Source organism: Oryx dammah, unplaced genomic scaffold (assembly GCF_014754425.2).
Source record: "Oryx dammah isolate SB20612 unplaced genomic scaffold, SCBI_Odam_1.1 HiC_scaffold_15, whole genome shotgun sequence".
NCBI lineage: Eukaryota > Metazoa > Chordata > Mammalia > Artiodactyla > Bovidae > Oryx > Oryx dammah.
In genome coordinates this window covers 17,202,504-17,217,116 of record NW_024070199.1, presented here as the reverse complement: position 1 = coordinate 17,217,116, position 14,613 = coordinate 17,202,504, and the positions used below count along the sequence as shown (strand labels likewise).

The 14,613-nt window shown below is 42.2% G+C and overlaps 1 protein-coding gene and 1 long non-coding RNA gene across 2 annotated transcripts; one reads left to right on the top strand and one right to left on the bottom strand.

Annotated features, from left to right (window-relative positions):
* Window positions 1-960: 960 nt before the first annotated feature.
* NDUFC2 (NADH:ubiquinone oxidoreductase subunit C2) lies at window positions 961-9,260 on the bottom strand. Its single transcript, XM_040255624.1, has 3 exons — window positions 8,907-9,260; window positions 3,026-3,169; window positions 961-1,146 (listed from the first exon to the last, which is right to left on the bottom strand). Exons 1-3 carry the CDS (start codon window positions 9,073-9,075, stop codon window positions 1,097-1,099), a joined length of 363 nt encoding a protein of 120 aa, XP_040111558.1. The 5' UTR covers window positions 9,076-9,260; the 3' UTR covers window positions 961-1,096.
* LOC120874277 lies at window positions 1,142-3,505 on the top strand. Its single transcript, XR_005723625.1, has 2 exons — window positions 1,142-2,415; window positions 2,457-3,505. It is a non-coding gene; the product is annotated as an uncharacterized LOC120874277 (long non-coding RNA).
* Window positions 9,261-14,613: the final 5,353 nt, after the last annotated feature.

The following is a 14,613-nucleotide window of genomic DNA, read 5'->3' as shown; positions in this document are numbered from 1 at the left end:
TGTAAACAATTTTATTAATCTCCAAAACCTAATATGATTATGAAATCTGAGCTTAGAAACAAAAATTTTGGATACATTTTTGGACTTGATAAGCCATAAAGAATAAAACCTCATTCTAGTTAGGTGGGATCTTTTACTTCTAATCCACTATAGACGGGCTTCTCTGGGGGCTCAGATGGTAAACAATCTGCTTGCAATGCAGGAGACCCAGGTTCAATCCCCTGGAGAAGGGAATGGCTACTTACTCCAGTATTCTTGCCTGGAGAACTTCATGGACAGAGGAGCCCCAGGGGCTACACTACATGAGGTTGCAAAGAGTCAAACACAACTTAGCAACTAACACTTTCACTTCCCACTGTAGACAGTGTTAGCTACTGAGCTCACTTTCCCCAGGATGTCCCAACTAAGAGCTGAGCCCTCTTTGCTATATCAGTTTCCTAGCTTTTCTCCTGGTTGTGAGTTTCCTCCTTTTAAACCTCCCTCTATGGTGTTGCAGAGAGCTCAGCAATATAGCTATGACCATGTTATCCCTATTTAAAATCCTTTAGTGACCTTCCACTACCTAGAATTGAGTCAAAATTATTCTACGTGACTCACAAAACCTTCCATCCTCTGGCTTGCTTGATTCACTCTGCACTAGAACTGGAGCAGGTGAGACTCTTCTGTAAAAGTCCATATATTAAATAGTTCAGGCTTTACAGACCATACGGTCTCTGTCATAACCACTCAACTCTGCTGCAGAAGGAAGCAGCCATTAACATGTAAACAATGAGCCTGGTTATGCTCAATAGAACTGGACTGGCAGTGAGCCAGATGTGGCCCACAGGCTATTAGACTGCCAACTCTGAACTAGAACTAAACTCCATTTTAAAATCTGCCAGATGTCTTCTCAAAACTAGCTAAATGGAAACTGACCATTCTCTGATAAGCTGTTTTTTTTTTGACAAAAAGGAGTCAGAGTGCTTATAATGACCATTTTAATCACAAGGTGTTAACATTAAGAGATTAACATAAACTTCAGATGTCATAGGAACAGCTCGACAAAATACAGAAATAACTGGTTATCAATGAAACCGGAGCAAGCATTTTGGAAACTTCAACGTACTGGATGGAATTCTTCAAAAACTTCCCTGTAAGTTTTCTTATCTATAAAAAGAAAAATCACAAAAGATTTAAAAATCATGTTTAAAAAAATCATACTTCCTAAAGAAACATTAACACTTACTATTCTTATAAGAAATGCTTTATTTTCTAGTCCTCAACCTAGCTTCCCAACCAGGCATTTTGTCCCACTGAATGAAGAACTGCTTTGAAAGAATCTATGGTGAGGTTCAGATGGTTGTCTAGAGAGGCAAACTGCCACCAGGGGATCCTGGCTGAAGCAGTGGAAGAAGGATTCAACAGGGAGGGGCCAGGAGCTGAGGTGGTCAAGCTTTCCATGGCTGCACTATCGGTGCAGGAGGCTCTCCGCACACCTGCCAGTAATCTGCTGCTCTGAGAGAATGAGCCTGTATGAGGCTACACTCACAGTCAGAGGGAGCTAGTGGAAACGTACAGGCAAAGAGCCAGAGGTATGGGTTGAAGGACTAACTGCCACTGGGTCTCCCTCTTAGAAATCAATATTCCCAAGATCCTTCCATCTCTAACATCCAACAGTCTTGAGTATTCCCATCCCAGACACATCCACTATTCATGGCTTTGTACTAGTCTTTGAGCTCTTTACTCAAAAAAAAAAAGCCGTACCCTTCTGATCCACCATAAACATCACATGTATGACTGAAGGATAAGGAAATTATTATTAAGAATAATACAATTTCAGAGCTAAGTAGGACCTTACAGATCACCATTCAGTCTGATAAGATTTAAAATGCTTAAATTGAAATGCTTACACATTTACATAAATAGGAAAATCTAAAAATCTATAAAATTACAAGTTTAAAAATTTCCTACACTCATTCATTCATGTATGCAAATATCTATATTGTATATTTGTATAAAATATAAACAAGAAAACAGCTGTATTACAGTTACATTCATACATGCACAAAGGTAAGTAGAGAGTGGTCAGAAAATTCCTGTCTATAGCACGATGACTCTTGAGCAGGAATCTGTAGGTGCCCAGGGTGGAAATGGGGCAGGAGGGAGCCTAAGGGGCACAGCATGCACACAGTGACACCGGGAGGGCTCAGGACAGCATTTCAAGCAGCATGAGCTGAGCGACGCAAGATGAGGCAGGGCTCTGCGTAGGTCAGGCCAGGCATATTTATTAAATGCCCACTATGTGTAGGTTCTGGGCTGGAGGCGGGAGAAACAAAGATGAAGCTACAGCCCAGTGAGGAACATAGTCTGTGAGTGTAATGGGGTGGATAAAAGTCTAAGTTCAGTGTTTGCACCAGGCAATTAGCTTAGCCCGGGGTTGGGGGGCAGCGGGGCGGGGTGGGGGGTGGGCGGGCGAGGGAAAGCCATGTTAATGGAGTCTTGATTTTATGCAAAAGGTAATGGATAGCTATTTTAAGCATATCCATATTTATCCAGAGAGATGTGATTTTTGCTAAGAACAAAAGCAGAGACAAGCTGGAGGCAAGTGCAGGAATCTACATAAGAGATTACCAAGGCCTGAACCAGGGTAGTGGCAGTGGCAGAGAGGAGAGTTCAGAGTTGAGAATTATTGAGGGATTAGAACGGTAAGACTTGATGACTAATGAGAAGTCAAAGAGACAACCATGAAGATGATTCCCAGGCTTCTGGCTGGAGCACCCAGGTGGGCGGTAGTGCCATCACTGGAGCAGGACACAGAAGCCCAGAGGGTCTGGGTAAGCAGGGGGGACGTGAGTCCTGTTTCCTGTTTGAGGGATGCAGAGGTACTCAGCCAGAAACTGGATATATGAATTCAAGAGAATTCTGGTCTACAAAGAGGTGGAAGCCAACAGAACACAGAAGGCCTGAAGTCACAGGTATGCAAAAGATTGACTAGGGAAAATGGCACAGAGCAAGAAAGAAGTTTTCTACAATGAACTTGAAATACCTTTTTCAGGAAAATCCTCTGGATGTGACTTGATATATGAGAACATATCGTGGTCCCTCACAGCATACATATAGTCTTGACGTTTTAAAAGATAATATCCAACAAAAACAAAGGAAGTAATATATAGAAACTGGCGATGCAAACCTGAAATTGAAACCACAAATTCCAAAGAAAGCAAAAATCAGTCTTGTGTGTTAAAAATCACATTTTTAATGTTTTAGATACATAGTTTGTAATTTCTTCCAACATTCTTAACAAAAAAAAAGGTTGCATATGGGTATTCTGAATACACAGCCATGACCTTGGAACATCTCCCTAAGGATATCTGGCAACTACGAAAAGCAACATTTTGTCTACAAATGTAGCTGTCAACAGAACCTAAAATTTTTTTAATTCATGTTTTGTAAGTTTCTTCAAGGAAAAAGGTGGATAAGCACAAAAACTTGAATGGTAGACTGACACAGAAAAAAAAAAAGTCTTCTTTCTCAATATGTTAACTTTAGACCTTAGACCTACACTAACTTGCATTCCAGGATGTGTTCAGGATATGCCGAGTAGAGGTTAAAGCCCTCTACAAATGGTCTAAGAGCAGTTTGGTTTGTCTCCATATACCGATTTGTATTTACATATCTAGTGGTTACTAAAACAGTACACTGTACTACAAATACATCTCATTCTCTTGTATCCTCTGAATTTTATAATTTTGCAAGTATTACCTATTCAAAAACTATCTTTAAAAAAATCATCCTACTGGGACTTCCCTGGCGGTCCAGTGGTTAAGACTGCATGCTTCTACTGCAGGGGGTGTGCATTCGATTCCTGGTCAGGGAACTAAAATCCCACATGCTATTCAGCACAGCAAAAAAATAAAATCATCCTATTACAATAAGACTGGAAAGGATCAAATCACATGATCTACAAAGCCAAAATTTTAAATGTGAAGGGGAGATCCAAAGGTATTAACTTTATATAAATTTTTCTTTTTTACAAAAGGCTAAGTATAGATTTTATAGCTATGCTTCAGAATTTTATTCCCAGCCATTCTCTTATCCCACACATGCTTTCATTCCTATAGTTATCCATGTACTGGTAACCCATTAGTTACGTCCAACTAGATACCTATGTGAACAACATATATATCCAAATATCTGACAGATATGATAACCTGAATTCTCCCAAACCAACTCAGTTCCTTCCTATTCAAATCTTTTTCCTAAAAGACCATTTACCCAGAAATCCAAGTCCTGGGTAATAAGCATACTAATTATCATTTTTTTTTTCTACCCTCATCCTCTACATTCAGTCACTGTCAATTCTACTTGATAAATATTTCCTTAACTCATGCTCATTTATATAACTGGTTTACCTTTCATCTCATTTTCCACACTGATTCCAGCTTTTACCCTGTCACTAGAGGAATTTTTACTAAAACACAAATTAGTTCGTCAGTCCCTTCTTCAGTGATGGTTAACAAGACCCCAATCTCCCGCATGTGACCTCCCAGACCCTTCATGAGCTGACTCCTCCGCCTTCATCTTCTGACACTCCCTGGTATGCATATTGTGCCCAGCAACACTGAACTACTTCTAATTCCTTACATAACCTAGGCTCCTTCATACTTCTATACATCATGTACTGATTACTTCTCTGCCCAGCAATGTTCTGATCCTTCAAGGCTCAACTCACACAACACTTCTGCTAAGAAGCCTTCCTAAAACTTTCCTGGAGTTAAAAGGATGAATTCATCCCTCATAATATGTAAATTGCTATAGTAATTATTTCTCCCTCTACTACCAGGCAAAGTCAATGTTTCACTCATCTTTGTATATCAGCACACAGACAGCACTTAATAAATATGCAATAATTACTACCTCTACAACAAAGATAATACCTAACCATTTTTCATAGTAGTTATTAAAAGTGTTTTGGGAAAAACTGTAAAACAATAAAAATACAAAATATCACTATGACCTGGGATTGGACAGTGCTCAGACTATTTTGCATTCTCCCTTACCCCAAAAGCAGCTTCCCTGATAGCTCAGTTAATAAAGAATCTGCCTGCAATGCAGGAGACCCTGGTTTGATTCCTGGATTGGGAAGATACCCTGGAGAAGGGATAGGCTAACCACTCCAGTATTCTTGGGTTTCCCTTGTGGCTCAGCTGGTAAAGAATCCGCCCGCAATGTGGGAGACCTGAGTTTGACCCCTGGGTTGGGAAGATCCCCTGGAGAAGGGAAAGGCTACCCACGTCAGTATTCTGGCCTGGAGAATTCCATGGACTCTATAGTCCACGGGATCACAAAGAGTAGGACACGACCTAGTAATTTCACTTCACTTCACTTTACCCAGAAAGGAGATTCCCAGGTGGCACTAGTGGTAAAGAACCCACTTGTCAATGCAGGAGACATAAGAGACGCAGGTTCGATTCCTGGGTCAGGAACATCCCCTGGAGGAGAGCATACAACCCACTCCAGTATTCTTGCCTGGAGAATCCCATGGACAGAGGAGCATGGTGGGCTACAGTCCAGGGGGTCACGAAGAGTCAGACACGACTGAACTGACTTAGCACTGAACAGCACAGCACTTACCCCAAACAGCCACTGCTTCCCCTAATGAGCCACCTGTAATACAGCAAACCAAAGTGTGCTGCGTTCCACCTTGTGCCTCGGGACTACACAGGTAACAGACCCAGACTCTCTGTGTTTACCCATATCCTGCACAGAAGATTTCAATGGTATCAGTGTCCCAGACCCTAAAGGCACGGCTTGGCCTCTTCTCAAGTCCCCATTTCCCTAGCCTCTTCTCTTTCAGCAGTGGTCTCCCTCTCACCATATACACAATCCCTTCACAATCATTTTCCTCTGTTTTCCTTTACTCAGTTGACCTAAACTTGAAAGCCACAGTGCTCTTTGCAGAACACAATAAATTACTCTTATGTTAGACTAGAAATCAACACAGATTTAGTTTTGCAGACTACACTTAGATACTAACAAGTCTAAATTTAGGGCAGGTGAGCGGTATCCAGAAACAAGGGTTTAAAAATAGGTGATGGGAGAAAAGCTTAAGAAAAAACTGTATTTAATATTTTCTGTGTACTTGAAAAAGATCTGCACAGATATCCCAACTACCTAGAGAATGCCAGATACTCTCCATGGTCACAGCTGGAAAAATCCACCATGTATTCCTCCTTCCCCATTCCTCCTACTCTCATCTATATAAATTTGTATCAGAATTCATCTTTTTCATAGATATGCTCATCTGGTTTGTAAATCTCTGGATGGTTCTATATTTCCTTGTTATCTACACACTAATTCAATAAATACTCACTGAGCATTACTATTCGGCAGACAATGAACTAGATAAATACAGTATGCATTCAATAAATGCTGCTGAGGATAACGATTTCAATAAAGTCCTCAAGGCCTGAGTTTTCCAAAGCAACAAGGGAAACTCAAGGAACTCAGGAACTCTGACCCCTAGGCCTGGGTTAAGTGCTTTACATTCATCAGCTCCCCTAATACTCACAGCCACACAAAGAGGTAGATACCATCCCTATTTCACAGATGAGGAAACTAAAGCTCACAGAGATAAGTAACTTCTCCACAATCAAATGGCGAGTAGGGAGGGGGAGGTGCATCAAATCTGAAAGCTTGTGCTCTTAACCACTATGTTCTTCGGTCTCCCAGAAAAGGCGCAAAACATTCTTTGACAACAACAAGGTGAGATTAAGTGATACAAACTTCAAATTTCAGCCAATCTTTTCTTCTTCTGGAACATCATCTCTCTGATCTGAACCTTCTTCAGGCTCCCAAAGTACTGTCTGCTTACCCAGCTATCAAAACACCTGTCACGCCTAGACTCATACCTGCTTGTCTCACTGACCCAATTAGGAGTTCCTCAAGAGCAGGTCAGTATTCCTCCTCTCATACCCAATGTGTAACACTGCCTGGCACAGAGAAAAAGCTCAGTTAAGACTGAACAAAATAACTGTGGAACAAGATATAAGGAAAGGGAAACCTGTTGGCTCTGTGTGCCAGGCATTTACCTATAGATTCTCACAAAAAAATTTGCAAAGATGAATTATTCTCACTTTATAGGTAAGGAAACTTAAGCTCTGATCAAGTAACTTGCCCAAAGTGACAGAAATGGGAAGCAGTGGGGCAAGGCCATTTAACTCCAAAGTGGACCTCTTTCCATTACGCCAAGTAACAGGCCTGGGCAGGTGCGGAGTGGTGATAAAAAAGGAGAACACTCCCTAGTTCCTAGTGGCAGAAATGGACAAAGATCACTCATTTCTGTGGAGTGGGGTCATGTCCAAGGCAGATGGGATTTCAAGTCTATTTGAGCCCTGGAAATGCTGACATCTGGTGGCTTGGGAGGCAACCTCCAGGCATACATACACCTGGAAGGCAAAAGAGGCACAAGGGAGGTGATTTCTGGTTGCCTGAAAGAGTGTAAGTTGCTCTGTCGTGTCCGACTCTTTGTGACCCCATGGATTGCAGCCAGCCAACTCCTCTGTCCATGGAATACTCCAGGCAAGAATACTGGAGTGGGTTGCCATTTCCTTCTCCTGGTTTCCTGAACCACTGATTTAGTTTTCTTCCTAACTGGGCTTTTTGGCTCCAGTTTCTAACAAAGTCAACATTTTAAAACACAAGTCCAATCACTGTATTTCCTCTGGCAGCTTTCAAAAAGTATGTAAGGTTCTTGACTGCCTGGAGAATAAATGGCCACAATCCACCTAAATCTTTGTTGCCTTATCACTCTACTCTGCACTTACTCATCATCCACTGGCCCCCTATTCCGATGCTCTTGCTTCCATTCACTCTCAGTAGCCTCCCACAGCCTGGAAGCCTCTCTCCAAGTATTCCTCTGACAGATCACAGCTAAATTCAAAAATCTCTCTTATAAAGTTTCCCTCTTTTCCCTTGGGAAATCCACAGACTTTAGCACAGCTACTGTGTCTCCTGGGCTTCCCAGGTGGCTCAGAGGTAAAGAATCTGCCTGCCAATGCAGGAGATGGAGGCTGCATCCCTGGGTGCGGAAGATCCCCTGGAGAAACGGCAACCCACTCCAGGATTCTTGCCTGGAGAACTGTATGGACAGAGGAGCCAGGCTGGGCCCATGGGGGTCGCAGAGTCAGACACGACTGGGCACGCACAGTGTGTGTCACTTATTATCACGGCTGGTCTCCGACAGGTGGACACAGACTTACTGGGAAATATAGCCCAGTGATTTACAGCCTGCTACTCAAGGTGAGGTCCCCAGACCAGCGGTGTCTGGGAGACTGGGACCACCAGGCCTCTCTCTCTCCAGGGTTAATGAATCAGAATCTGCATTTTAACAAGACCCTCAACTTATCAGTATGCACATTAAATCTGAGGAGCGCTGGTTCTCAAAGTAGACTCTTGGGGTTTACAAATAGGCTGTGCTACTTACGACCTTGGTCAAGCTGCTTTAACCTTTCTAAGGCTGTTTCCCCATTGTGGCTAATACTCCCCGCTCTGTCTTAGCCCACGGCGTTTGATGACTAAATGCTATAGTGCACGTAGTGTTAGTAGAGCACTGGATAGACTGAGCGCTCATTTTTGCACCCCTACAACGCGAACGGAGAGGGGAGCAAGCAGTTCCGTCCGGGGTTCTTCACAGTCTCACTGCGAGGTCGTGGGTTGCACTGCATCTGTTTCCTGAAATGACACTCTAGCCGGCCCGATTCTGAGACGCTCAAGAGGAGCGGATACCTGAGAGAGGCGAGACGCGGCCAGTTAACGCGAAAAGGCCCGGAAAAGCGGAGGCACCTCACAGGCAGCCTAAGGCAGAGCCGGCCCTCAGCCCTACGACCCCAGCTCCTCCCGGCCGATCCCGTCCGCGCAGCCCTCACCGGCCGACAGCACCGGCCTCCGCCGGATCGCGTTATCAATCAGGCCGGAGCAGTAGCCCAAGAAGCCTACGAAGGCGAGCCGCGGGTCCGTCAGTTTCGGCGGCGGCAGGCTCCGGGCCTCATCAGGCAGGAACTGTAAGGGCGCTCGGGCATGCCGTCCAGTCATCATGGTGACGCCGTTTCCACTTGAGGCCTGGCCTCAGGCCTTCAGCTACAAAGAAAACCACCAGGACCACTGCAGGGACCCAGGCTAGGAGCTTTCACCTCCGAGCGCGGGCCTGAAGGGCATGGCGCAGGGCGGTGCGGCACGCAAAGGCTTCCCCGGGCGCGCTGCTGCCGGAACGCGCGCGCGAGGTTCCGGGCTTCTAAGTGTCCCACGTCGCTAGTCTCCCGGTCGGCGCCAACGCCACAAGTAGAAGTTCAGGGGCTAGGTACCTGTCGAGCAGAAACGAGCCAAAGCCGAAGACTAGGAGATATTGCTTTTTTCACCCAGTCTCCCTTGCCCGCTGGAAAAGGAAACGGCAGCCCACTCCAGTGCTCTTGTCTGGAGAATCCCATGGACAGAGAAAACCCTGGCGAGCTTGGTTGGCTCTGGGGACGCAGAGTCAGACACGACTGAGCGACTAACACACAACCCTGCCCGCAATTGTCTCTCCTTCCTCCGCCCTAGAATGGTCCTTCGGCAAGAATTTATTTTTGTATCCAAAACCCCAAGTGGGCTTGATGGGTAGTTTTAAGCAACGTAATTAATTAACATCAAATAAAAACTAGTTTTCTTTTTCTGAGTTTCCAGTCTTTCATCTGCATAGGAACACCCTTCACAAAGGCTAAAATTAAGGTCCAGCCAGCCATAAAGAATTCGGAGAATCTCGGGGCTGGATCATTTAGCTAAACTCTCGAAATTCAGTCTGGGTCTTTAGGTCCTTGCATGCTGCTGAGGGATGAGGTGTTTCCTAACGATCTGAAGAATGAAAAAAAAAAAGGAGAGAGAGAATCTATAATATTCTGCCAAGTAATTGTCCAGTTTCTGGTCACCTGCCTCCAACTCTGATCTTTGAAAAGCTCTCTGTTTAGACAGCCCTTGCTTATAAGGAGCTGAAATGTCTTCAACATTTTACTTAGAAGAATGCTGATTAAACCAGAGGTTAACGCAAAGCCGTATGCCTCAGGTATTGATTTCCAAAGTGGAAGAATTAAGTATCAGCTAAGGTCCGTCTAGTCAAGGCTATGGTTTTTCCAGTAGTCATGTATGATGTGAGAGTTGGACTCTGAAGAAGGCTGAGCGCCGAAGAATTGATGCTTTTGAACTGTGGTGTTGGAGAAGACTCTTGAGAGTCCCTTGGACCGCAAGATCCAACCAGTCCATTCTGAAGGAGATCAGCCCTGGGATTTCTTTGGAAGGAATGATGCTCAAGCTGAAACTCCAGTACTTTGGCCACCTCATGCGAAGAATTGTTGACTCATTGGAAAAGACCCTGATGCTGGGAGGGATTGGGGGCAGGAGGAGAAGGGGACGACTGAGGATGAGATGGCTGGATGGCATCTCTGACTCGATGGATGTGAGTCTGAGTGAACTCTGGGAGTTGGTGATGGACAGGGAGGCCTGGCGTGCTGTGATTCATGGGGTCGCAAAGAGTTGGACACGACTGAGCGACTGAACTGAACTGAACTGAATAAAGGATGAGACTCTTATGCCTACAAAAAGGACTCTTATGCCTACAAAAAGGACTCCCAAATCTGTAACATTTAAAGTTAGGATCTTCCAAAGGAATGTATATTGGAACAGTTTCTTGGAAGGCAGCAAATGTTTTAGGAAGTTCAAGCTGTTTGACCTAGTAATTACCCGAGAATCTGCCTCATGTAAATACTAGTATGACGCATGAAAGTTTTTTTTTGCACAGTCTTTTAAATTTTATTTCTTTAGCTGCGCCTTGGTTGCTGCCAGCAGATTTTTCTCTAGTTGTGGATCAGGGTTTAGTTGCGTATCAGCATATGGGGCCTTACTTAGTTCCTTGACCAGGGATCTAACCTGTATCTGCTGCATTGCAAGGTGGATTTCTAACCAGGGAAGTCCTTGCACAGTCTTTTTATTTTTTTTAAACCATAGTGTTTATTTTAAAATTATATCAAAAGAGTGAAAACCATCAAAAATCTACCTTAGGATTATGTTAATTTTGAATACTAGATGGTCTGTTAGGCAAACACAAATATTCAATATTGCTTACACATCCTTCTCCACAGTCTTCTCGGTCCACTCTCTCTCTCTTTTAAAAAACTTCAAGACATACCTAAACAAAAATACAAAGAACAGTATAACAAATACCCATATGCTATCAGCCAGAATTGTTAATATTTTGTCATATTTATTTTAAAAGGAAATAAAACACTATAAATATAGAACTCTTTCCCATCCTCCTCGGAGACAATCATGAGTTTAGTGTACACTTACAGTTCACTTTTTATATTTTTACATATATTTAGTATGCATTATGTATGCTTTAAATTTACCTAAATTGTACGATTCAGTGTTTGTTTTCTCTCACTTTCATCATTCCACATGTTTTGAGATCCATCCATGATGATATAAAGATCAAGCTCATTCCTTTTGATTACTGTATGATATTCCATTATATAAGTAAGTTACATTTTAGTCACCCATTACCCTTTTGATGGATATTTGTGTTTCATTTCTTTTTCATTTACTTAAGACTGTACTCCAAAGTCTAGGGTCTAGAGAAGCTTTGGGGCATGTTAACCAGGACTAAGAGACATACAAGAATATCATATTACAAGGAGTAATATCCATTATAATAGCCCCAAACTAGAAACATTTAAAATGTCCATTAACAGCAGAATAGAGGATAAATTGTCATGTTTTCATTCAGAGATTAGAGAAAAAGAGATGTTAGAAGACAATAAATGATTCCATGTATAAAGTTCAATATTAGGCAAATATACACTATTTAGAGATACCCATATTAGTAGTAAAATTATAAAGAAAAGCATGAGGAGGATTAACACAAATATTTAGAATATTTAGTTACTTCTGTGGGATCTTCTTGGACCAGGGATCAAACCCATGTCCCCTGTGTTGGCAAATGGATTCTTAACCACTGGACCACCAGGGAAATCCAACAACTTTTGGATAAATTAAAATTTTACCTTTATTATAAGTTGTGGTAAAAAAAATATAACATTAAACATATCATCTTAACCATTTCTAAGTGTATAGTTCAGTAGTGTTAAGTATATTCACACTGTTGTATAACAGATCTCTAGAACTTTAATCTTGCAAAACTGAAACTCTCTACCATTGAATGCTAATTCCCTTTCCCTCCTATCCCCAGCCCTTGGTAACTACCTTCCTTCTTTTTGTTTCTATGATTTTGACCACTTCAGATACATAGGAGTGGAATGACACAGTCTTTGTTCTTTTGTGACTGGCTTATTTCATTTAGCAGAATATCCTTGAACTTTATCCATGTTGTTGCATGTGACAGGATTTCCTCCTCGTTTTTTTGGCTTCACGACATGGCTTACAGGAACTTAGTTCCCCAACCAGAGATGGAACCCCAGTCCTTGGCAGTGAAAGCGTGGAGTCCTAACCACTGGACCAGGGAATTCCCAGGATTTCCTTTCCTTTTAAGGCTGCATAATACTCCATTGTAAAACGTATATGCAACATTTTATCTACCCGTCCATCTGTTGATGTCCATTTGGGTTGTTTCCACATCCTAGCTATTGTGAAATAATGCTATAATGAACATAGATGTGCAAAAATCTCTTCAAGACACTACCTTGAATTCTTTTGGATATATACCAAAAAGGGGGATTGATGATTCATATGGAAATTATATTTTTGATTTTTTGAGGAACCTTCATACTGTTTCTCCACAATGGCTGAACCATTTTACATTTCCATAGTGCTTAAGGGTTCTACTTTCTTCACATCCTTGCCAACACTTATTTTCCATTCTTTTTATAGTGGCTATCCTATAAGTGTGTGGTTTTGATTTGCATTTTTCTTATGATTAGTGATGTTGAGCATCTTTTCATATGCTTGTAGGCCATTTGTATATGTTTGGAGCATTATCTATTCAGTACTTTGTCCATTTTTAAATTGAGTTGCTTGGTTCTTTTTGTTGTTGGGCTGTAGAAGAGCCCTGTATATTCTATATATTTATCCCTTATCAAATATATGATTTCCAAGTATTTTTTCATTCCATAGGTTGCCTTTTCACTCTATTGTTTCTTTTCAAAGTGAAAGTCACTCAGTCGTGTCTGACTCTTTTGTGACTCCATGGACTATACAGTTCATGGAATTCTCCAGGCCAGAATACTGGAGTGGGTAGCTGTTCCCCTTTCCAGGGGTTCTTCCCAACCCAAGGATCAAACCCAGGTCTCCCGCATTGCAGGTGGATTCTTTACCAGTAGAACTACCAGGGAAGCCCTGTTTCTTTTGAGGCATAGCCCAAGTTGTCAATTTTTGCTTTTGGTGCCTATGTTTTCAGTGTCATATCCAAGAAAATCACTACCGAATCTAACATCCTACAGCTTTCCACCTGTTTTCTTCTAGGAGTCATCTTCCTGGCTCTTACATCTCTCTAGATACTAGAATATAAATTCTTGAGTGCAAGAAAGTCTTTCTTGTTCATCTTTTGATCTCCAGCACCTAGCACAGCACATGATACTCAATAGGAACTCAGCAAATATTTGAAGCAATGATGAATTGCTTTTCAAACTTTAGGAAGGATTAAAGGGGGGTAATACCTAGTATAACACCTGTCACGTAGTATGCTTTCAGCAGAAAGGGCCGCAATGTGGGACCTCCCCTTTGTGTATCCTTTGAAGGGTTGTCACAATGGGAAAAGAATGTCATTATATGGTTTCAGAGACCAACTGGTAAGTTAGAGGAAGAAAAATATGAATTCAGCATTAAATGCCCTAAGAAACAGCTGTGCATGTGGAAGGGGATGCTTTACACAATGGTGAACACCTCGACACTGTCTAATCAGCCATCTATTCATTCAGGAAAACTGTACAAAATGAATCCTCCCTGAGTGCTCTTTTGAGAGGCTCTAGGATTCTGAACATAGGTATACTATGGGTCCAGTCCTTTTTATAGTTGTCTTATGTATATAGTATACTGTTTTTAGTTCTGACTCCTACAAAGTACAATAGTGCTGCTTATTAGCCAGTTCTGCAAGGATTTACCTGCTACAGTTGCTGATGGACAGTACACTCTGTGCTTCAGGCAGAGGAAATTAAGGTAACAGGATGAAGCACTCTTTGCTTCAGATGGAGAAAGTTAATTTGATAACAGGATGCTCTGTGCTTTGGACAAGCTGGTCCCTTAATAGTTAGATGTGTATCTTAGCAAGAATTTTAATGAACCCAGATTCTTGCATCTTCCCATACATAGAAGAGCACTAAAATTATTGAGATGTCTGTTCTTCGTGACTAGCAGTAATATTTTACCAAAATGTATACTTGAGTGCATATATTCCCTAGCCCCAAACGCACATATACACTTGAACCTCCCCTCTCCTCTTCAGAGCAGTCCTCTCAGAGTTACTGAGAAGCTGTCTCCTAGGCTACAGCCCTTACTACGGTCCCTGAATGAACCTGAAACAGCTCCTATGTTGTGTGTGTTTTTTTTCAGTCAGCACTTCTGAGACTGAAAAAATACCAAAACAAAAACATTTAC